The sequence below is a fragment of the Scardinius erythrophthalmus genome (assembly GCF_964197995.2).
Source record: "Scardinius erythrophthalmus genome assembly, chromosome: 15".
In the NCBI taxonomy this organism is placed as follows: Eukaryota; Metazoa; Chordata; class Actinopteri; order Cypriniformes; family Leuciscidae; genus Scardinius; species Scardinius erythrophthalmus.
This window is the reverse complement of record NC_138235.1, coordinates 24,133,828-24,157,334: the sequence shown is the minus strand read 5'-3', so window position 1 is coordinate 24,157,334 and position 23,507 is coordinate 24,133,828. Positions and strand designations below refer to the sequence as shown.

The following is a 23,507-nucleotide window of genomic DNA, read 5'->3' as shown; positions in this document are numbered from 1 at the left end:
ACCCTAAAAATGACAAAAGCACATAACAAAATGACTAATACTTAAACTAAAATTGAAAATATAAAAATAATAAATACTATAATAGTATACAAACAGTACTAATAACACTGGCCCAATAAATATATTAAATATTAATATTAAACTGTTTTCATAATAAATATGAGGATTCTGCACTGTTTCTAGGCCATTATTAAATGAAGGAATTTTTTGATGTTGACCATTTTACGTTTGTTGTGCCAAATGACTGATTTTCAAGGAAAAACCATATAGGTAATTTTCAGGCATTGAGTTGTGAAGTAATTGTGAACGGAGTGTAAACCCTACACTATGTATTTCTGTGTACATTCATAAGCACACACACTTGTCTCTGCTGGTCTACAGGCTGGGAGCCATTCATCGAGCCTTGGCCGTGTTTCCTGGATTGGCAGCGACAGGCGGCAGGCCGGCTCCATCCTCCTCGCCTGAAGATCGGAGTACGAGCCAAGCAGAGGCTGGATGTCAACATCACCTCTGTCTTACTGGGTACATAGTCTGGGTCAAACACACTCATAGGCCTCCATGCTTTTCTCTAACTGTTTGCTTCCATATTTATAAGTGGTATGTTAATATTGACACCCTTCTGCGGGCCTGTCGTCCTGACTCACAGAGCAGTACAGCACCACCAAGACTTCGTGGTTGGCAGATTACTGCAAGGAAGACGAGCAGTCGCCACAGCCCTCCACCACTCTATCTTGGATGGGGTCATCAGTGGACCCCCCCTCCTTTGCCCAGAGTGAGTATTAGCCGTCTGCTTAACTTGCACTGGAGTGACATACCTGTCTAATAAATCTTATACTTCATTTTTTAAAGCTGAAGTGTGTAATTTAGGCACCACTTGTGTCACCAAATATAGATTACTGTTCAAAAGTGTCTTTGTCTCTTATACTCGCCACAAATGCATTTATTTGTTAACTAATACAGTAAAAACAGTAATAATGTGAAATATTATTGCAATTTAAAATAACCGTTTTCTATTTTAATATATTTTAAAGTGTAATATATTTTAAAGTTTTATTTATTCCTTTCTTATCAACCCGTAATACTCTGATGTAACCCGTAATACTCTGATCAAAAGTTCAAAAGAACAGCATTTATTTGTAATAGAAAGCTTTTACTGTCATTAATTACTGTCACTTCTGATTAATTTAATGTATCCTTGTAGAAAAAAAAGGTTTAATTTCTTTAAACTTCCTCAAACTTTCGAAGGCTAAATTGCAAAAATACAGATTTTTTTTTAATCAGGGTTTCCAAGCACTCTCCAATGTCTGTCACTGGTCTGACAAACAGGAGAAATCAACCTACAAATCATTTGCTTATAGTTGTTTCATTTTAAGTTAGGATAGAACAAAGCTAGGATGGCAGGATAGTCTTTTAACATCTTTACAATCACACACTTCAGCTTTAGACAAGTCAATGTTGAATGGTTTTAAAATTAATCCTTCAAATAAATGACACACAGAGTTTAAACCCAGAAAATCAACAACAAATTTAAATGTAAATCTTAATATCATGCTGAGTGACTAACAATTAGTTCTATCTGTATTTTTAGAGAAGATCGCAACATATACTACCATGATGTGTGCTACTCATTCTATCCTTCTCTTTGACCGTATGCGTCTCCGCTCCTCTTCCTACAACCTCCTAGCATGTCTCTCTCTTCTCCTTTTCTCTCTGCTGTCAGGTCTTCCTCTTGCCTACCTTAGAACTAGAAGCTCTACCAGCTTGACTTGTCTCGAGCAGCAGATTCATGCCCGAGGTACAGTTCATAGACGCGTAGCCAACTTTAGAGAAGTCAGAAGGCCGTTGTGTTTGGTATCGTAGAGCTTAGGATACCATCGTTCTTGGGCTTTTTTTTCTAACCTTAACCCATGATTTACCCCTGATTTACCCCATGACCCTAACCCATTACCATGTATGCATATTAAATATGTTTTGTGTGAAATGGTTTGATACCATATTTTTCTTTAAATCATGCTGTCTTGGTACAGAGTTTATGAATGTGTTGTGAAATTGTTACTGAATTTTCATTTATAGTCTGTGGCATCTCCATTAATGTATGATTTGGGCCATACCTTAGGGAGGAACATTTCTAGCTCGTTTTCCACCAAAATATTTTTTTGGTGCACAGTACCTTATATAGCTGGCATTATCCACAATCTTGAGTGAGACCTGTGGCTGATTTTATATTCATGCCATGTTGCAGCGGATATGAAGCTCTCCAAGAGGAGGCAGCCGTTTGTGCCCTATGCCTTACGCAACCATACTGGCTGCACTATGTGGTTTGCTACTCTTACTACCACACCAACCAGGTCAGAAGAGCTCACACTACAGTATTTAACTACATTTTATATTTTGGGAAAATACATGGTGGTTCTGCTGTGTCCACAGAGTGGCACTATCTCACAGCAGTAGTGCCGACTCCATATCTGAAGTGAATGGGCCTGGAACAGATGATACGCACAACATCAGCCAGTGGAGAGAGGTGCTGCCAGGGGAGGAGCTCCCGTTTGAGTTTGAGGCCCGGGAGAAACTGAGACACAGGTAGCGGAGGGTGTCTCTTTTGTAAATGCAAATCCATTAGGCTTTGAATGTGCTAATGTTGGACAGGATAGTCTATGTTGAAATGTTTTTGACTTAAAGGCTAACTTGTTTTTGCTGTACTGTTTGCTTCTCAATACCTCATTGATTTTACTTTTCATCTCTTTGCTGATAATGTGCTCTGACCTCAGACACACCCATGAGCTGAAACTCCACCAGCTGCTGGTGCGTGTTGTGGGCTGGGAGCAGGTGAAGCCAGTGTCAGTGGACAAGGTTGGAGTGTTCTTCCGCTACGCCGCCCCTGATCGAAACAACCCCTCGAGCACTGTGAGTTAATGGGTCAAACATTTTCTAATTGTGCAAATTTAGTAGTTTGTTATGTGGAGAAGGAAGTTTTGACCTTCATTCGAACTATAAAATCATTAGTAATTCATAAATGCATTATATTAGCGATTATCTACATGCATTTTGAAGTCTTGGATTTCTCTCATGGGTCTTTGATATGAATGTTTCTTTCGTTATTTGATCATTTTGATATAAAATCTTTTAGTAGTTCATGAAAAATGGAAATAATGCTTCATAAAAATTTAATGACCTGGCTTTTCTAGGTTGGCAGCCCAATTAGCAGAACCAACATCATACACCCTCATGTATATGTAAGTGTTTGTACCTCATAACATTACACCAAATTATCCTAGAGTTTGTACACAGTCTATAATCTCTGTTCAGTTCTCAGCCTTGCCGCCTGTTCGAGTGGTTTTCTCTATCACTATGGAGGGCAGTGCACGAAAGGTAATTACGGTGCAGTCAGCGCTCACAGTTAAGAATCGTCTTGAGGTTCCCATGGAAGTGCGACTAGACAGCCCTTCGGCTCCAGACAGTAAGTGTCTACAAACCCACACACACACTTTTTTGCTATGGTTTACCTGTGTTTATTTATTGTGGATCTTATTTTAACCGTTTACCTTCTATAGAACCTGTTGTCCTGCCACCCATCCTGCCTGGAGAGGCCTTGGCCATCCCTCTCCATCTGACCTCTTGGAGGCTTCAGGCAAGACCTAAAGGCTTAGGGTTGTTCTTCTGTAAGGTGCCCATCCATTGGACTACTGTGGAGCGGCCTGGTGACGTCAGCAGCAGCAAGAGAGAGTGCCAGTCAGCAGACTTTGATGAACAACTCAAACGCAACTTCAGGTAAAAACAGGCTGGGAGGAGAAAGAAAATATCAAAGACGAATGAAACTTAAGTTGTAAACCGTTTTGTTCTTTTTCTTTTTTTTTTTTAAGGTTTTGTGTCGTCATTAAGAAAGAGAACTACCCTGAACAGCAGCCTGCCAAAACTGTGGCGGGAGGTACAAAGCAGATCTACCGCCAACCAGGTCACACCATCTATCTGCTGCCCACCCTAGTGCTGGCCAACCTCCTTCCCTGTGACCTCAACTACTACATCAAAGGGACCTCAATCAAGGGAACCATGAAACCGGGCAAAGAGGCAGTGCTGCATGCTGTAGACACATCACAAAATATAGAATTAGGTGAACTGGAGTACATACTACATTTCTTTTACATATTTAACATGAAAATTTACCTATTTGCTTTTTTAATCCACATGAAGCATTCACAAGTATGCTGTTTGTTCTTAGGTGTGCTCCTAGAGAACTTTCCTGTTTGCAAGGAGTTGCTCATCCCTCCCGGTACACAAAATTATGTGGTGCGTATGCGGCTATACGATGTCAACAAACGGCTGCTCTGTCTCACCATTCGGATTATTCTCAGAGCCCAAGGAGCATTAAAAATACTCATCTCTGCTTCTTACTGGCTTGTCAACAAGACTGGTATGCTTTCATATCTAAGCATTGACTACAGATTGATGATCTGAATTCAAGACTTAAATTGTACTGCACCATGTCTGTAATATTTTCATTGGTTATTGTGTACGCAGGGCTGCCTCTGATCTTCCGCCAGGACAATGGGAAAACGGATGCCGCTGGGCAGTTTGAAGAGCATGAGTTAGCCAGGAGTTTGAGTCCACTGCTCTTTTGCTACACTGACAAAGAGCAACCCAATATGTGAGTGCAAGAGAAGGGGAAAAACCAAAGAACATTGTGTGTTCACACCATGCCCACCCATCAAATGCTTTTGAATACATTTTCTCATTTAATTAACCTGCAATAATTCCACAGCCAGATTTATTTATTTATTTTCCAACATAGCAGAAATGTAATTTAACTGCATAACTACCCCTTATTAAAGCTCTCTAAAGTCTTGTCCTCTTTGAACAGGTGCACCATGCGGATCGGTAAAGGGATCCACCCAGATGGTGTTCCAGGATGGTGCCAGGGTTTCTCTCTGGATGGGGGCAGTGGAGTGAGAGCACTCAAAGTCATCCAGCATAGCAACAGACCCGGACTCATCTATAATATAGGTAATAAGGAATGCTTATACTATTTTAAGAAATGTTTCTCTTGCATTGTGGTATCTGCTAAGTCAAGGATGTCTAATACTGCTCCTAGAGGGCCAACATCCTGAAGAGTTTAGCTTCAACTTCCCGCAACGCTCCTGACTGGAGGTTTCTAGTAATCCTAAAGACATTTATTAGCAGGTTCAGGTGTGTTTGATTAGAATTAAACTCAGCAGGACAGTGGCCCTCCAGAAGCAGGATTGGACACCCCTGTGCTAAAGGTGATTTAATAATGGAATATAATGTCTTATTATAGGAATAAATGTGAGGAAGGGGAAAGGCCGTTATCGTGACACACACATTGTGACCTTTGCTCCACGATACCTACTTGACAATCGATCATCTCACAAGTTAGCCTTCTCGCAGAGGGAATTTGTCAGAGGAAAGGTGGGAGTCCATGTTTTCATTGTGTTTGTCTTTGTGCTATGTTTTTAGATATTTTAATGTATCATAAAAGACAGGAAAATATATGATAATGTTTTGTTTGTTATGATGACCTGTTGTAGGGTACAGCAAATCCAGATGGATATATCTCCACCCTGCCAGGATCTAGTGTGGTGTTCCACTGGCCTAGAAATGACTATGATCAGCTTCTCTGTGTCCGTCTAATGGATGTACCCAACTGCACCTGGTCTGGAGGTTTTGAGGTCAACAAACCTAAATCTTTCCACATCAACATGAGGTACCTCATGCCACCAAATACACTCACTCTCTAGAGATGGCTGAACAGAACAGAAAATGACTGAGGGAAAAGTTCTTGATTTCATAGATTTATATGCCTCTCGTTATATGTTCCATAGGGACACTTTAGGGAACTGCTTCTTCCTGCGTGCTGAGATTGCTTTGAAAGGGGCAACGCATCAAATCTCATTCAGTGACACTGACCAGCTGCCCCCACCCTTCCGTATAGATAACATCTCTGAGGTAAGTCCTCAGAGGGTACACATTATCAAGTATTGTAAGGCAGTAGAATGGTTCAGAAGATTTGAGACTAAAGAGTAGCACTAGGATGGTTGGGAATATGCCCTGGCCTTTACTTGAACCCGGGTCACCCATGAGAATTTGTCGGAGCACATGAATAAGAATGTGGTACTAACCGCAATCCCAAACCTAAATTGTTTAAGAAATTTTGGTGCTACTCTTGCATTTCTGAAATGTCATCATTTTCTGTTTGCTGTTTCTGACTTCCTAAAATAATTTATATTTGTATCAAGACAATATTATTTTCTTTCAGTGTTCAATTCTGGACACAATAACATTCATGAAAGAGGCATAGCAAGATAAAGCACATTTTACTTAAAAAATTTACCTGTTATTAATATCATCCTGTTATCTGGGGTTTAATGGGGGATTTGCAGGTGTGCACATTTTCCGTCACCTTCCTCCAACCCCAAAGCCAGTTTTCCTGTCATATGATCTGTTGGTGGTTTTAAATTTACTGAGCGAGACACCATTCTAGCCATTACAATAGGTGGATATAAAGCTTTTGTCACATGAAATAGCTCTTTTACTCCCCCTGGCTTGACTTAAGCAATCGATTCATCCGTCAAGCATTGAATTCACACCTGGCAGCTCTACGTCCGATGGCTTCTCTGTCTCAGTGCTGCCCCTACATCAAAACAGATTTTTTTTTTTTGATCTGCTAATACTTATTTTGGGCAGACATTTTGCTGCTCTTTTTGTGTGGGTCTTGACATTAAACAATAAAAAGTCTGTTGGTGCTGGGATTAGAAACACTCTCAATGATTTATCTTAGCGTTTCATCATCAAACACTCTTGTCCAGGATAGAAGTATCCTAGATATTCCCTGCTTGCACTTTGCTTTACTGTCACTGGCAATATGTCCCTCTCGACTCATAGGCCTACTCAAAAAGCTTTCCCTAAGGCGCTGTGAGCTCCTGCTTTTATTCAACCATCTTTTTTTATCTCTGACACCAAAACTTCAGGTCTGATCTTGCCAACATATTGAGAGACAAATTCAATGTTTTCCCAGGTCCACTGTCAGCTGCTAATTCTGTGCCATGTTATTTAGTTTTATTCAAGCTGATGGATAGCTTTGATTTTTACTTCTGGGATCTTATGATGGCAGTGTAAATGGCCTCTTAAATGGTCTTAAAGCTTATTACAGAACCACAATCTCCACAAACTCTTTGGTTACACATGTCCTCTTTACCTCAGGTGCCTATCCAGTTCTGGCAACACGGAGTGGCTGATATCCGGCTACACACCGAGGTAAAAGCCGGGGCAGTTCTGGACTACGCTTGCGATGAACCTATTCTTCAACCCTACCTCACCCTCACTGTGAAGGGAGCTGGATCTTCAGAGGTTACCGCTGACATGAACTTCTTTAGAGAATACAACAAGCTCTACTATGAGAACTTCATTTACATTGCTGCGTCCTTTACATTCTCAGAGTGAGTTCTCCACCTTTAACTTTCCAAATAGTTTACTCATCCTTGGAATTGGTAATTTGACCAATTTCAAGCAGAAAACTTTCCAGTGGCTGACTCACTCAAATATGACCTCTTCAAACTGGTGTTTGTAAATATAAGTAAATATTCACTTGAGGTTGACATTTTGATTTGATGACAGAGATGGAGGAAAAAGGCCAGTGGGGAAGAAGCGGGCGGTCAGCTGTGCTGAACTGGTGCTGGATGTGGAGACAAAAACACAGAGAGTCATCCTAAAGAAAAAGGTCTGCTTATATTCTTTCTCAGCCTTATATCTGCCAGTTTCCCCATTTCTAGTTTATTCTCAAAGGTTCTCACATTTCTTTGTCTGTTTAGGAGCCTGGAAAGCGCTCCCAACTTTGGCGTATGACAGGAACAGGAATGCTCTGTCATGAGGGCTCATCACCTCCACAGAGCAAACCTTCTCAGCCTCGACCCCTCACTTCATCTTTAGTGCTTGACATTGCTGGACTGGCTGCAGTGACAGACAACAGGTTACTTAAACTTTTCACTGCACAACAAAGGACAACTTGTGCTGTCTATCTTAAGCTTGTTCTTGTCCCTGTGGAGAGTAAACATTATCATGGTGTGTGGGTGTCATTTCTCACGTATCTTGCATTTTCTTTTTTAGCTATGAGCCTCTGATGTTGAGACGGCCAGACAACCGCCGCAGCACCACCCAGACATGGCACTTCAGCTCTGGCATGTTGACCTGTGGTTTGCCCAGACTAGTCGTCCAGGTCTGTCCTTCTTCTTTCATCCAATTTATTTATTTTTTTGCTTCTCAATTGCTTTTTTTCCAGTATGACAGAATCTGTGGCTCTTTAAAATATTGTATGTGCTGTTTTAGGTAAGAGGAGGATTATCTGGCCTGTATGATGGTGCCGAGGTGGTACTGGGACCAGACTCTGGTGTTTTGGAACCGACACCAGAGCAACAGTTTATCAACCAGAAAATGAGACCTGGCTCAGGTGTACTGTCCGTACAGGTCCTGCCTGATGGGCCCACGCGAGTACTACAGGCAAGACACCCCTCCTGTCTCGTTGTTATTGAATTGCATGGTTGGGATAGCATGCCATCTGAAACCAAATGAAATGGAATCAGTTCTTATCTTTCTTTCACACTTTCTAATATAATGAGAAGCTGCATACCTCATTTCAGATCAGTGACTTCAACCAACGGCGCGTGAATAGACCCTCTCCCAGCACTGAGGAAGACCAGAATAAAGAGAGTGCTCAGATGAAAGTTCCTGAGGAGGAGCTTGAGGTAAAAAACATGTTTTTGTTTGTCCAGCAGATTGATTGATTGTGGAATTTTACCATCATTGTGTTTCCAGTAAAAACCAAATTAGCCAAGTGTTATCAAATATTGAACTTGGAAGTTCAAACCTCACTATTCATGCCCTTGTGTGTAGGTGTTGGTGAATCTAGATGAAGGAGTGGGTCTATCACTGGTGAATAAGCTCCCTGAAGAGCTAGTGTTTGCCACCCTGTCTGGCATTGATGTGCACTTCACCCGCACCGCTGCCAGCCAGGTACTGGAACTTACAGTGAGAGACATTCAGGTAAGCATCCACAGACCTAAATGCATTCATCCAATGTTTGGGAATTACTCACTTTGGTTTAGGAATGGCACAATATGGTTGACGATTAATGAGACTAATTAGCTTATCTAGATTTTTTCTGATCATTCACCATGTTTACGATCATCAGCTTTTTATTCAAAAACACATGAACATAGATACCAAGAAAATGCAATCATCAGTGGATTTGATCCATACCAGGTCCCAGAAAACACTTTACAGATCTCAATTAGCATAGACAAATCTACCAAATCTAACATTAGTGGACATTGTGGACCTTTCAAAAAAAATTAACTTTAGCCAAGCTTAATCCAGTAGACAGGCATGACAGTTACCAAAGAAGCTCTATCCTTTTCCACAAATTTTTCATTCTAAAGCAAACATTTCTGATAGATATGTCTTTACTCTCTCATCTATTACAGGTGGACAATCAGCTCCTGGGCTCCACTCACCCTGTTTTGCTGTCTGTGACTCCAGGCTCCATTGAAAGTACTACAGTGGACTCAGGTCCTGCTCTGCAGGTCAACGCTGTTAAAGTGCCCAGCAGTCTTATGCTCACAGACCTTTTTAAGGTGAAAGCAGTGAACTTATGGATTCACTTTCTCACCAAAATGCTTCAGGCTTATCTGTACATCTTCCTTTGACTTCAGGAGTTTGATTATAGATTTTACTCTCTGCCTTGCAGCATTTGATGGTCACAGCACGCCGCTATACTGTCATCATTGAGGAAAAGCTCTTGATGAAACTGCTCATATTCTTTGGCTACGGTCAGACAGAGGGAGGTGCGTAGTGGTTATCCCTCTGGTGTATAGTATGGGGAATTCATTATGCTCTGCTAAGTACATGATTTTGTATTTCAGAGGTAGAGAAGCTGGATGAGAACCTCTATGAGAAAGCCAGCGAAGATGCAGGAACTCCAAAGCGCTATTATTTTGAAAACTTGAAGATCAGTGTCCCTCAGGTCAAGCTGAGCGTCTTCACCTCTCACAAGTTGCCCCCTGACCTCAAGGTACAAGAGCCACAAAAGAATCAACTGTAGTACTATAAGTGCCTCACTGGTTGCAGTTTTGTTGTTGGAAGTTTGCGTTATGCTGTGATGTGGTTGTCTGCATTATAATCAAGCGTTGTTCTGCACAGGCCTTGAAGGGAACCCTTGGGTTCCCACTCATTCGGTTTGAAGATGCAATCATTAACATGTACCCCTACACTCGAGTCCATCCATATGAGACACAGGAGATGATCATCAGTGACATCCTCAAGCACTTCAAAGAGGTCATAAATATTCTTCATTCTGAAATATGTTTACATTATATTTTCATACTGTACATTGTGGTATAAACGTTTGCATCACCGCAGTGCGATTTCATCAGCTCTTGGATTTGTATCTTCTTTCTGTCTTTTTGTAGGAGCTTATCAGTCAGGCGGCTCAGATCCTGGGCTCAGTGGACTTCCTGGGCAACCCCATGGGCTTACTGAATGACGTCACTGAGGGTATGAATGAACTCATCAAGTATGGCAATGTTGGAGGGCTCATCCGCAGTGTTACACATGGTGTTTCCAACTCAGCTGCCAAGGTAAGAAAATTTCGACTTCACCAGTCCATCTCACACTGCATGATACCCGATCACTTAAGTATTTCACAGGGTTATTTGAACTATTCCCAAATATATGATATAAGTCCATCTGTTTAGCTGCAAAGTACCAGAGCTGTAACTGCAAGACATGAATTCACTGAGTGCAAGGCCAAGTCATAACGAAAAATAAAGCAAGAGAACGAATTTTCCTCAGTGATCTGAAATTGTTTATTTCACAGACTTCTTATTGAATGTTTTTGAAGAAGCGTCCAAGCAGTGTGCCTGAGCAGAACACTAGAACTAGCCACATGTTGTAATTTGATGATTTCCAGGAGAAGAATGGGAACAGCATTGGAAGGTCAAATGCACATGATGTTCACCAGCAGAGCAATCTGACCTGATTTTCCTCCTAATATGCAATAAAGTGGTGAAGGTTCATTGAGGTTTATTAGTTTTGGTCTCCCTGTGTAAACAGGCAGGATTCTGCATGTTTACAGAATCATTGGAACACCGGCATTTAATAGTTTTGTCAGCATAAAAGTTGAATATCAGCCCTGTAACTTTCTCATGAACATTATAAGAAGTTTGTTTGAGCAGATGGAATTCGACTCATGGCACCAGTGTGGGAATGTGTGTACTCGTATGTGGTTGCAGTTGTGTGTGGTCAGACCTGAGCCTCCACTTCATGTCCTGCAGCCAGCTCTCAGCATGTCTGTCTAACAGGCCATCGCACCACGTCCTTCATTGGCAGCCAGCTCACTGTCAGACAGCGCTTTGTATGCTTTTCCCTCTGTCCGCTCCCTCTGTGCTCTCATTTACTTTCCTTCCAACCACACTCGCCAAGCTAATGTCTTAAGTACTCATAGCATGGGACAACACTATGTCTAAATCAGCACTTTCACATTCGCACTTCGCTGCTTTTAAGCCAAGGTGAGTTTGTTTAAATATGCTCATCATACTGAATAATTATAGTTGATATTTGAAGTCCATTTCTTTGACTTCAGCTCTACTTTTGGCTGTAGTAACTTTTAAGGTCTTTGCTCATTACACACCGAACTGCTGAACAAATGCTTAGGTTTGCTTGAGGAAATAAAAACTTTCTCTTTTGGCTGCTTTTTTGCCACTAATTCAATTTCATGAGTATAAACAAATTATGACTCCCCCTGGAGAACTTCCAGCAGCATGAATAAAAATGTTTTGCCAAAATCATCCACCAACTGTATAAGGCTCCATGTCATACCGCTTGGGGTGGAAAAACTTTAATGAAAGATATAAAAGGCATTTGAGAGCTTTGGTTTGATCAAGTGCCTAGAAAGCTTGAGGTTTATTGTATTTGCAAAGATTACTATTAGTTTTTGTAACTTATGTCAGTGGCCACCCAGAATTTATTTTGGCACATGTGCAGACATCAGGAATTCTCCGTTGTTAGTTTTACCTTTATGGGGGCCTGGGCCTTTTTTAATAGGTATTTCAGCTAATGCACCCTCCATTGACTGTAGTGTGTCTGTGCCTCCAACCTTCTCCACAGATTTTCTTTCAATAGCACCTATACTTTAAACACACATTTGAATTCATATTGAGCAATGCATTAGACATATTTTCAACAAAGTTACCCCCTGCTGCATAAAGCTGGTTTTTCCATCACTGTTTCCATGTCTCGAACAGCCTTAAACTCTCTTGCTGTGGATCAGGATTTACCTTCATCAGCTTTTTCACATCTCTGTCAGACTCAACCACTTCTTGGCAATCACATCATGGTTTTCATTCCTCTACATCTTCTTTCTCACACACACTGGAATACATTCCCGCACATCTCTAGGGGCCCTGCTTTGAGATTGGATGGTCTAATGGCTCAAGAAGGGGTGGTGTGGGGGGGGCCATAAACTTGAAAGTTTTCTGATCCTCCTCTCCCTCCCGCAAACTCATATCTGGTAAATGTATTGGTATAATTTCACAGCCAAGCCTAAAAAAAGGGAAGAGAGAGAGAGAGAGAGGGAGGTGGAAGAGGAGGAGGAGGAGCAGAGAATCTGAGCTGGCCTTCAGATGAACTCACCAGGGACTTTGCTTGGAGGGGTCATCCCAAGTTCATGCCTGGCTCTTGCTTGAATTCTGCAGAATGTGCCTGTGTTTATAAAGTGCTCTGGCTGCAGTAGGGAGCTCACTGGGCCTGTAACACAAACTCCCTTCCAGGAGGCACCTGCAGGGGACCTGAGGGGGGCCACTCTGGGCAAAGTCAGGTCAACTGTGCCAAGAGGGGGGAGCGCCACCCCATTAGACAAATTACAGCCTGATATATCTGACAGCTGGATGAGATGGTGTGTAAAATCAGTTATCTGTAAAATCGTGTATCCTCAGTTCAGCAGTGGAAGGGTTTGAGAACCATGGTGGTTGCCCAGAATGTGGCTCCCTTGCAAATAAAGCTTGAGTGACTGTGACTGTAAGACATTAGAAATAAATTTGTCTCATGAACTGAATAGAATAGTTGATTTGCATGATTTTGTTTGACTGCAGTCCACAGTATAAACAGCTGAAGAGCTACATGAACTTTTGCTGAAAATGAGACAGGAACCACAATAAGTCATTGATGTGTCCTAAACTAGACAGTCCACTCCTTAAGGTCAATGCAGGCAGTCCACTCCTTCGGGTCACTGTGGGGGGTTTTCACTAACTGAAAAGACCAGTGTCAGCAACTGTTCCAATTCCTGATGTATTGACAAATGTTCGAATAACAAATTCAAAGATTCTGTATAAATGTATTTCATGCCACATGTGATTTGGTTTGTTTTCTTATTGGTACAATTAACTTATTAATACTGCATACTTATAGAAATGTCTTCATTTTATAGTTTAATATTTTCTTTATTAATTTAAGTAGCAATGCTTCTTTCTAGTATGAGAATTGTTCATTTGTAGTACATATAATCTACTATTCTTTTGTTGTTGTTAAATGTTTATCTGCCTGTGCAGTTTGCAGGTACCTTATCAGATGGATTGGGCAAGACAATGGACAATCGGCATCAGACTGAACGAGAGTGCATTCGCTATCATGGAGCCACCAGTGGAGAGCACCTTGTGGCAGGGATTCATGGTCTTGCTCATGGTACATCAAAATATTTGGCATTTCATAAGCTCAATATTAAGGCACTTATTGTACCATTGTGTAGTATTATAAGATTACCGATTCATTGCTGTGTAGGCATCATTGGCGGTCTGACCAGTGTGATAACCTCAACGGTGGAGGGAGTGAAGACTGAGGGGGGTGTCAGTGGATTTTTCTCTGGTCTGGGGAAGGGATTGGTCGGCACAGTGACAAAACCTGTGGCGGGAGCTTTGGATTTTGCCTCCGAAACAGCACAAACTGTCAGAGAAATGGCCAGCCTAAGCAACAGGTATTTTCCACTCAATTATGTATTCAGGCTATTTTTTCTATTATGGAAAAGGATGACAGACATTTTAGATGAATGGCATATCCACGGCCTTGTTCATGGCTCTTTTCCAGTGCAGGGTGCCAGAGCTGGTGTCCAAGGTGGAAAACAAAACAGAAACAAATCAGCCTGAAGAGGTTATTAAAAAACTTCAGAAACAATGCAGTGAATATCACATTGCTCAGCGCCTCCAATCACCCAATTTTTAATGTCTGTCTAAAATAAAAAATATTTTAGATATATTATTACTATCAATTTACTATACATTTTTATGTTACATCTACTAAACATTGCATCAGATTACTTTTAAATTCTTAAAACTACTGACATTAATAGTCATAAAGACCATAATGCATATTGTTTGCAGTCACGCAGTCAGTTACATCATTGTTCAGCTGGAAGTGGGTGGAATATATCCCCTTGTTTGAGCACTGCCTTCGGCACGGGAACCATCACCATTTCAGTAGAAAGGGGGTATCTGTGGTTCAATGTTTATAGCTCTTACAACTTTGCAAAGCCTTCGTGACCTCTCTGTTGATGTGCCCATAAATTCCACCTGCCTTTTGATGAGTTTAGCTTGTGGCTAGCCAAACTCTACACTAATGAACACCTGCTAATGATCCAAAGCACAATCCAGAACTGGTCGAAGAACTTGCCTACTGTTTTAAGAGCAGCCTTCAGGGTCTCACCTTCACTTCATCCTCTAAAGCCAGCAGCTCTACCTGAGGTTTTATGAGGGGGCCCAAAACCAGGTCATATTACACAGGCTGTCTGGTATGTAAAGCCATTTGTTCTTCATTTGCCTATGTATATGTGCAGTGGGGAGTGTTTGTGGTTTTACTGCTTCAACTAAAGGAGGAATGAGTTTCAGGCCCTCTCACCATTCCCCTTGAATGGAGAGAGGCTGTGTGTGTGTGTGCGCGCATAGAAGAGACCTGCTGGTGAACTGTGCAGTGTAGAGCTGGGGGAGTTTAAGGGAGAGGCATTCGGAGCGTGCCTGCCACAGTGCGGCCAAGAGTTCAGCCAGAGTTCACACCGAAAATCTGCAGGATTCATGGGTCACAGAGGATGCAGTCTGACCCAACTATTACATGTTCTCAATAACACATTTTGCAGGTAGTACTTCAGCAGCAAATCTTCACATCCTCTCTGTCTTGAGGGATCAATCTCTATCCATCAGCAACTGGATGTGGTGATTTCCAGTTGAGCTTTCTTCCCTTTCAGTCTGAAATGTTCATGATGTTACCCCCATTTTGCACATTCTCTTGCAAACCATGTCACTGTAGATTTATCAGGTTATGTTTGCCTCTTGCTGGTCAAGGAGTATGTGTCATATGTATTCTCTCAGACCGCAAACAGGAAATAAACAAGTAAATGAGGAGCAGACTGTTGCGAGGTCAGGAATAGTGGAGGTGTCCACACAATCGGTTTTGCTCTCCTGCCCTGCTAGTGAACTCAGCCTCCCACATCAGTTCCCCGGACCCCAGACCCCCCCACACACACACACATACACATGCACACACACATAACATACACCATTCCCAACTGCACTATGCAATCCAGGCAGGCTTCCAGAGGCAGCTCAATTACAATCTCAAAACAAAGGCAAATAAGTGCTGGGGGTTGGTGGGGGCAGCAGAAGGGGCTCAGACTTTGACTGAATAAGCATCCTGTTCCCCACCTTTAGCTGTCAGTTCAGTTTGGGAAAAGTATGCATTTTCTTTTACCTCAAGCTTTATTAAAAGAAAGTCCCTCATCTAGTTGGCCTTTTGACAGTCTGCCTTCACTAAGTTTTGGTAAACCTCAAATTCCTTCATAGTAAAAGATGACAGTTACTTGTTCTATGGCATTTAATCGAGACTACAACTGTGGTTCATTTCCTTGCTGTTGTAATCAAGGAGCATGTGCATTTTTTATTGTTAACTGTACCTGCTAATTCAACATTTTGTGAATCAGCATACTAAATACAAATACATTACACAGTTGACCCACAATTGACCCAGTTAACCAAAGATAAAGATCATAAAGATAAACAAATATTAGTCAGCCAAGAATTAAACATCCCCGATGAGCAAACTATGTCTCACCACAAGTCAAATGTGTTTATATTAGGGATGTGAGAGACTAGTCGACTAAACGATACTGCTGCTACTAGTGGACGCTGGAAATACTATTTGTTTTCCTTTTTTGTAGCACATTTTTACAATGGCTGCGTTTAAATTACTGTCATGTTAATGTTACATTTTAAAAATAACAGATTACTTTAAAAAAGTCCCCTCGGAAGACGAGCAAGTTGAAGTAGTATTTTGACTCAGAAGAAACGGAAAAGTTTTGTGCAGGCTATGTCAGTCTGGCATAGAATAATTAAGCCTGCTTATAGTCTTGTATATATATAGGATGAAATGTTATACTGGTTTAAAGTGGAAACTTTATTAACAGATTTTATATCAATATCCTAACAAATAGAATAACCCTAGATAATCTATAGTTGCCTGTACACGTCAAGCTTTTCTTGTGATTTTACCTCCTTTCATGTGTACAGATACTTTTCATCCATGACACAAATTTCACAATTCACAATTAAATTCGATTTCGATTCACAAGCTTTCGATTTGATTCGATATTCAACTAATACTGTAAATTAAAGAGGGAACCCCAGTTGATACATCACTATAATATTATAGGTTCAAATGAACTGATTTGTGGGCTACTTGCATTTAAATTACACATAAGGAAGTTTTTTTATCAAAATAATGTTATAATAATACATTTTTAATGACATAATTATGTTTCTAATTGTTTTTTAATATAAACATTTAAATGGTGGATCTCATAAAAACATGACAGATTTATTCAAACATTAAATATTGAAGAACAGGTAAAGTAAAAATATAACGAATATGCAGTATGGTTCATATATTTAGCAAAATTCTCCTCTAGAGTTCATTTTTCAAGCTGCCTAATGAGTTTTGAGTGGCTTTTCTGAGGTAAATATACTCAAAAACCTGCTGCAACTCTATTATAACTGCACATGTGACAAATATTTCATTGGGACAACAGAGATGGTGCCTTAATTTTCTTATACTCCAGCAGGCATGCTTTTTGCGGCGTATGCTTCACTATGTCAGTGAAGAACCAAGTTAAACACCTACGTACAGCAGCCCGCCCTCAACCCATTTTGCTCATGATCTTTCTCGGAAAGGAGCAAGAAGTAAGAGCTGTTTGTTTGCACCCATTGATGGCTGACTGGCCAGGCTCCAAGCCCTGTGCCTGACCTAGAGTTGAACCCTATTGTTCCAATCCCACAATCGGGTGCGGGGCATTGTGCTTGATCGCCTCCAGAGCAGTGGGAGAGGCTGCAGAGAGAGAGAGAGAAAGAGAGGTTAAGAGTCTCCCTGGGTCTGTTACAGTCTTGTCATGCACAGGGCCAGATCTCATGACTTACGGTTATGATTATGAACCGTGGCTTGCTGTCAAAACGAGAGCGAAGTCCATGTGGAAGTTCTGGCTTTTCTAAGGAAAAAACAACACCGCAGTCTCCTTAATATTTCATAATGAAGTTACCAGTCACTTCAGAATATTTGATTTAGTTGCTAATGCTAAAATTTGCCAGGGTGCTGCTGTTTTCTTTCCATGACATCAGTAGAGTTGATAGCAAGTTCACTGAGTCACTTAGTTTTTGTTTTCAATATTATATGCTTGATGTGAAATGCAAAACGGGTTGCAAATACGACCCACTTTAAGATTTCAGGGTTGTCCATCCTTGGTTATCCTTTCTTCCCCAGCGCCTTGCATTGTGACCTCTTGATGAACAGAGGCAGCTGCATTCATCCGGGCTTCACTTTAAACAGAACAGAGAAATGCTGCAGTACACTGCCGTCTTTGTGAATCAACTGGAAACCATCAGCTCTAATCAAATGCCTGCTGGCCCAGATTCAAGCCAGATGTAGGAATTCCACTTGGCCCACCAGTGGCAGCCAAAGAGAAGAGAGAGGTTGTTTGCTGGAGAAGCGAGACCCAAGCTTTGCATTGGCACTGCAGGCTGCTGGCTAGACCCATCAGCTTTGGCCAGGACCACCAGAACTCTGGAGCTATCATTCCCCTGACCATCAATTGAACCGCACACCTAAAACCAACATGGTGTGTTTGAATGTGAAACAGAATTTGAATGATATTATATGGCCGGAGTCTGAGTATGCGAGTTTTTTGGATTGTGCCACAACAGGTGTTATTTCAAGAGACTCAGTTGTTCTCTTTAACGGGAAATGGGGGGGGGGGAGGCAAAAGGTCCAGTCTTTCCAGTAAAAAGGTGCTTCATTCCAACTTGGATTCCCCAATGTTAACCCTCTTAAGGCTGTTGGTTTTGTAAGTAATGATCCTTGTGTGTTTTGTGTGTGTTTCAGGCTGAGCGTTCAGCGAGTAAGGAAGCCGCGCTGCTGTAAGGGCCCCCAGGGGTTGCTGCCTCGATTCTCCTCCCTACAAGCAGATGGACAAGAACAGCTCTTTCACTTAACGGATAATATCCACTCTGAATCGTGAGTATCCTTTTTGATGGTAAAGTCAGGTTAGGTTGCTTTGTGGAATTCTTTTTTTCTTTGTTATTCAATGTAGGATTAAAAACCAACAAAGCTCATTTTCCAAATGGTTCTTCTAGTTCAAGAATCACATTGAAGGTTTTCTTTGGGAAAGGGACATAGAGACATCATTTTTTAGATCATCTTTGGTTGGAAGCATCAGGGCTTGTTTCTCTGTTCAAAAAGTGAGACAGAAAAGACATTTATCACCAAAGAGGCTAATCCATCCAGATCAGCAGACCCCTGTTGGCCCACCTGACCTTTCTCCTCAGAGGTGCCACACAGGCCATTCGTCTCCTCAGTGCAGCTCTGTCCTGCACGATCTGTCCTGCGCTCTCTTACACACTGGAACTGTCTTAATGTTGTCTGTTTAATTTGATGTGCTCATCTTTTCTTCTCTGATGCATTAAATAGCAAGCTTGACTTAATCCTTTTTCAGAGGAAAATTTATTGCAGATTACAAATGAGCATCGAATTTGGTCCGAATTGAATCATAACACATCTGTTGTACAATTATGCAAAATTAATTGAATTAACCCAGATATTACCAGGACAGAATACTTTCCGCCCTTTGTAAAGCATTGGTGTACTGATCATATGCCTATTTTCTTCTGTAGTTTCATTGCCGTGGAGCCCATAGACACATATTGTGTGCTGATCTCCTCCAAAGTGGTGTATTTCCTCAAGCCTGGAGAATTTGCGGATCGTGAAGCAATCTTTTTAGAGGTCAAATATGATGATCTCTATCATTGTCTGGTGTCCAAGGACCATGGGAAAGTATATGTACAGCTTACTAAGAAAGCAGAAAGCACTAGTAGCGGAGTGGCCATTCCAGGTCCATCACACCAGAAACCTATGGTAAGTGTTCACATGCACAATTCACATGAGACTAAGGGCGGTGTATTTAGTCACTAGATATTTTCAGAATAGCAAAATATAGATACATGGTGGAATATGAAACGTTTGATGGTGAATTTTCAGCAAATAATGCCTACAGTATATGTAATACTTGATTTTGGTCATTACGACCACCAGTAAATATCTCATTAACATTTCGAGGTACGTTTTTCTAATTCCATTCCAAATGTCATTTGTCGTTTCTCATAGGTCCATGTGAAAAGCGAGAATCTTGCCATCAAGATTTCACAAGAAATCAATTATGCCAAGAGCCTTTACTATGAACAGCAGCTCATGCTGCCTCCCAGTGAGAATGAGGATAGCTTATTATTAGACTCTTAACTACACTGACCCGCAGGTGTTTCTCGCTCGTTTTTCAACAGCTACTTCCTTTTTTTTTTCCGTTTCTGTGAAAGGACAGTAATAAATCAGCCGAGCGTAATCATCCACTTAGGCCAGTGTACGGGACATGCTCACAGCATGTGGTTTGTTCAGTGATTCAAACTAGTCTAGAGGGGCTGTTGTAAGCTCTGGCAAGCACAGATTTCACTTGAATATGCAAGTATTTTAGGTTCCTTGCAATCCTTCGAAGTAGAATTAATTTAGTTTGTTTTACAATTGGTAAAATAACTGGTGTTTGTCGCTAGATGTGCAAAGCTAGTCTGACACTGTACATTATATGTTTGTGTATAGATCCTCTATGTACATATATAGGCACACTAATAGGACTATCTGCCATGTATATAAAATGTTGAAATTAATTATATGGTATAAAATTAATCTTGGATTGCTGTACAAAACTGCCTTTAAAGGAAAGTTAATTTTGCTCTGAATTTGTGTGGTTGGAAGTTATGATTGAACTGCACTGATACAAATGTAGTTAAGAAGTAAAGTTAAGCTGCTCTCACCATTCACCGGTGACTCAACATTAACACACACACACTCACAGAGAGAGTGCAAGTGTTAGAATTACTGACATTGCATTTTTCCACCTCTCCATATGCAGTCCACCCTCAAAAACATCTGTCTGATGCTTTTATCCTCTCCGTTTCTTATTTACTTCTTGTCTCTTCTATATCCAATTTAATGAAAATAACGAAATTTAAATTCTGAATGAAAAATTTGATGTTTCTTCAGTTTTCTAGTTTCTCCTTTATTCTGTTTCTAAGATCTTTTAAAAGTTCAAGCTTAACATTTGAAACACATTTAACATATTTCAACAAATAAAATGGTGGTACCCTGTAGTGCATTCTATTGTGATTCTCTTGCCTTTAGTACTCTTTATGTGTCATACAATCAACATAAAGTTTTGTCATCTAGTGTTTTTACATCATAAAGAGACTTTGATGTAAAGATGTTTATATGAAAGAGAATAATCTCTTCTATTTAATTGTTCCCAATCTCAAACATTTCTTATTTTACTCACCGTTTTAAATTGAACATTATCATGGAATTAATTGTTTCACTGAATGAAACAATTCATTTTAATTTGTTACAAGTTGTTACCAAAGATCAGACACTACAAATGTTTTCTCTTTAAAGAGTCACCTTCCTCGCTTATCTTAACTAGCCTATCTGTAAATAGTATACTGGTCTATCAGAACAAAACTTAGATTTTTAACTTCTGTGACTGTGCCTCTGAGAACACTGGTCAGTATAATTTAGGATAAAATGAACAATACACCTATAATGTGTTTTCTAAGTTGTCTATTATTTAAATACTGACATGTTGTATACAACCCTACAAAGCTGGTTTCCTCTATAACTGCACAATATGCAAAGTATAGTGTGTACATTTATTTTGTTGTAATATGCAAATGTATAAAGGCATAATAATAAAAGTTATGGTTTAACACAGTATTTGTATTTATTGTGTTTTACGATTGTGGTTAATGTTATTTTTTGGTAAAAAAAAAAAAAAAAAAAGTGGTGAAAAATCCTTTCCAGAGTGTCGTCTTTGTGTATCAGAAAATATTTCAACATATATTAATAAGAGCAACGGTTTTCTACTGAGCTTCTGTTAGTAAGATGGATGTTTGTGGGCTACATAAAAACCGGGGGTAATGGAGAATAGTATAATTTAAAATCATTTTTAGCATTTTTGCGATGTTTGCTCACCCCTTGCTCAGTTCTCCGTTTGTAAGACTGACGTTCATGACATATGCTGCCTTCAACTGATAGCTGTTAATTCGCGCCAAATATAACAGCCGGGAACTTGACGCACCGCGTTTATTATCCAAGATGCAAGACGATAATTTGCTTGTAATGGGAAATTATATTTTGTCAACGAAAAGGTGAATGTAATATGAGAATCTCTGGCATTAAAATCTGTGGCTTACGAATATTAACCATGGTTTTGCTACAAATAAAACCAAAAAACACGATTAATATAGTTTAACCAGAAACTAACCATGATTTTGCTGCACTAACCATAGTTTAACCATGGTATTTGAAGTAAAATTGTGGTTACAAATGATATTCAATCCGCCAAAAAACATGGTTATTTCATTTTTCCTATAATAAAACCATGGTTATGTGCTACATTTCTAAACACATAGGATATGTTCAGACTTCAGGAAAATCAGATTTTCTTCTCAAATTAGATCTTTTCAGGAAGACTGTCCAAACTATTAATGGCAAGTGATCAAATAGGATTTGTGTATCCAGACATTACCAGTCTATCTGCATGGGTTGCTTTGGTAACAACGTAGGCGTACCCACGTAGCTATGCAGGAAAATGGTGGTGCATCATCTCGCTCTCCAAATAAGCGGTGCAGAACTCCTCCATCGCACAGTAAAATGCCAAAATCTTTGAGACATGCCGGCTGCGTCCGAAAGCTTAGGCTGCTGACTTGTTGCCTCGCTGCCCTATCAGGCAATGACTTAGCAGGCAGCGTCTGCGCACGAAGGAACCTCACGAAACTGATTTCGGACAGACTTCTAAAGGCAGCGTGACGGTTTTAATGATCTACAGCAAAATAGAGCGAGTTTTGGTGACTACAATAGTCATTTCCAGGTAGAAATTACATCATAGGTGGAAAAACGTTGATCATTTACATTTACACACAAACTGACGACCAGCCGCAACTTTCAGACGCCATCTTTATTTTTCTAGCTCAACTGTCAAAGAATGGAAAGCACAGGATTGTGGGACATCAAAGGCAGCGAAGGATACATCTATGCTGCGTTCAAAAACCGATCAGATGAAGGTATCTCAGGAGACAGGAAGTCTGCCTTGATGCCTTCCGACCTTGGAATGTGTCCTCCGAAGGCAGCATTTATCAGTTTTAGGACGCAGCCACCATTTGAACACCATTTGAGTACTCACGGCATTTCCGTCACCAGTTTCGTTACGTTATCGCTGTGTTGTGTTGCTTTTAAGAGTGACGCATTAAAATACAGTTTAAAATGACTTTGACTGAGACGCATCTGTAAAAATCTGACTGGAATTGCATGTTTTTTTTGCTCTCCAGACTTTCAAAAACCCATCTGGATAAAATCTGATTTTTGCTGGCAGTCTGAACATGGCCTTAGTATAGCCTACATTCTTCTTCTTGACTGACAGTGTGATGTTAGATCAAAGGTCTTTCCCTTAAGGGCGACACACTCATTAGTTAAAGATGGATGTGCCGTGGCCACGCAACCCATAACTCTGTATTGCTAAAACTATAGGAACAACACTGCTAGTGCTAACATTGAGCATGAGTTACCACGTGCCCTATCAATACTCTTAGCACCCATTTCTACTTTTCCACCTGTGCTTAGTCACATTAAGCTGCTCTTTTTCCCTGGGTAAAGGGTTCATCACAGGGTGAGCTGTCTGTCCAACAGCCTACTCAGATTTATCTACTATTTGGCTAACCTTGCTCTGAACTCACCCCCTGAGATTTGAGCTGACTTCTCCAACACACATGCACTCCATGACACAGTTTCATGTCCTGATCCCATTCTCAACAGTGTCCATCATTGCG

General features: G+C 40.6%; 1 protein-coding gene across 3 annotated transcripts in view; it reads left to right on the top strand.

Moving 5' to 3' along the window:
• vps13d (vacuolar protein sorting 13 homolog D) overlaps positions 1–21,393 on the top strand; it is a 43,797-nt gene extending 22,404 nt beyond the window's left edge. For 2 of the 3 annotated variants that reach the window (XM_081385880.1, XM_081385879.1), the window contains exons 38-70: positions 382–522; positions 647–772; positions 1,721–1,795; positions 2,243–2,348; positions 2,428–2,580; positions 2,769–2,904; positions 3,186–3,233; positions 3,307–3,457; positions 3,552–3,768; positions 3,861–4,108; positions 4,217–4,408; positions 4,516–4,642; positions 4,856–4,998; positions 5,291–5,421; positions 5,541–5,716; positions 5,835–5,958; positions 7,213–7,448; positions 7,627–7,729; positions 7,821–7,978; positions 8,116–8,224; positions 8,335–8,505; positions 8,646–8,750; positions 8,899–9,048; positions 9,489–9,638; positions 9,752–9,848; positions 9,927–10,075; positions 10,204–10,338; positions 10,473–10,640; positions 13,608–13,740; positions 13,837–14,029; positions 18,469–18,600; positions 19,257–19,497; positions 19,747–21,393. In XM_081385880.1, coding sequence (XP_081242006.1) covers positions 382–522; positions 647–772; positions 1,721–1,795; positions 2,243–2,348; positions 2,428–2,580; positions 2,769–2,904; positions 3,186–3,233; positions 3,307–3,457; positions 3,552–3,768; positions 3,861–4,108; positions 4,217–4,408; positions 4,516–4,642; positions 4,856–4,998; positions 5,291–5,421; positions 5,541–5,716; positions 5,835–5,958; positions 7,213–7,448; positions 7,627–7,729; positions 7,821–7,978; positions 8,116–8,224; positions 8,335–8,505; positions 8,646–8,750; positions 8,899–9,048; positions 9,489–9,638; positions 9,752–9,848; positions 9,927–10,075; positions 10,204–10,338; positions 10,473–10,640; positions 13,608–13,740; positions 13,837–14,029; positions 18,469–18,600; positions 19,257–19,497; positions 19,747–19,878 — 4,856 coding nt within the window. In that variant the 3' untranslated portion in view covers positions 19,879–21,393. The remainder of the gene's footprint in view (positions 1–381; positions 523–646; positions 773–1,720; positions 1,796–2,242; positions 2,349–2,427; positions 2,581–2,768; positions 2,905–3,185; positions 3,234–3,306; positions 3,458–3,551; positions 3,769–3,860; positions 4,109–4,216; positions 4,409–4,515; positions 4,643–4,855; positions 4,999–5,290; positions 5,422–5,540; positions 5,717–5,834; positions 5,959–7,212; positions 7,449–7,626; positions 7,730–7,820; positions 7,979–8,115; positions 8,225–8,334; positions 8,506–8,645; positions 8,751–8,898; positions 9,049–9,488; positions 9,639–9,751; positions 9,849–9,926; positions 10,076–10,203; positions 10,339–10,472; positions 10,641–13,607; positions 13,741–13,836; positions 14,030–18,468; positions 18,601–19,256; positions 19,498–19,746) is intronic. The other variant, XM_081385881.1, reaches the window with a different exon arrangement.
• The last annotated feature ends 2,114 nt before the right edge of the window (positions 21,394–23,507 follow it).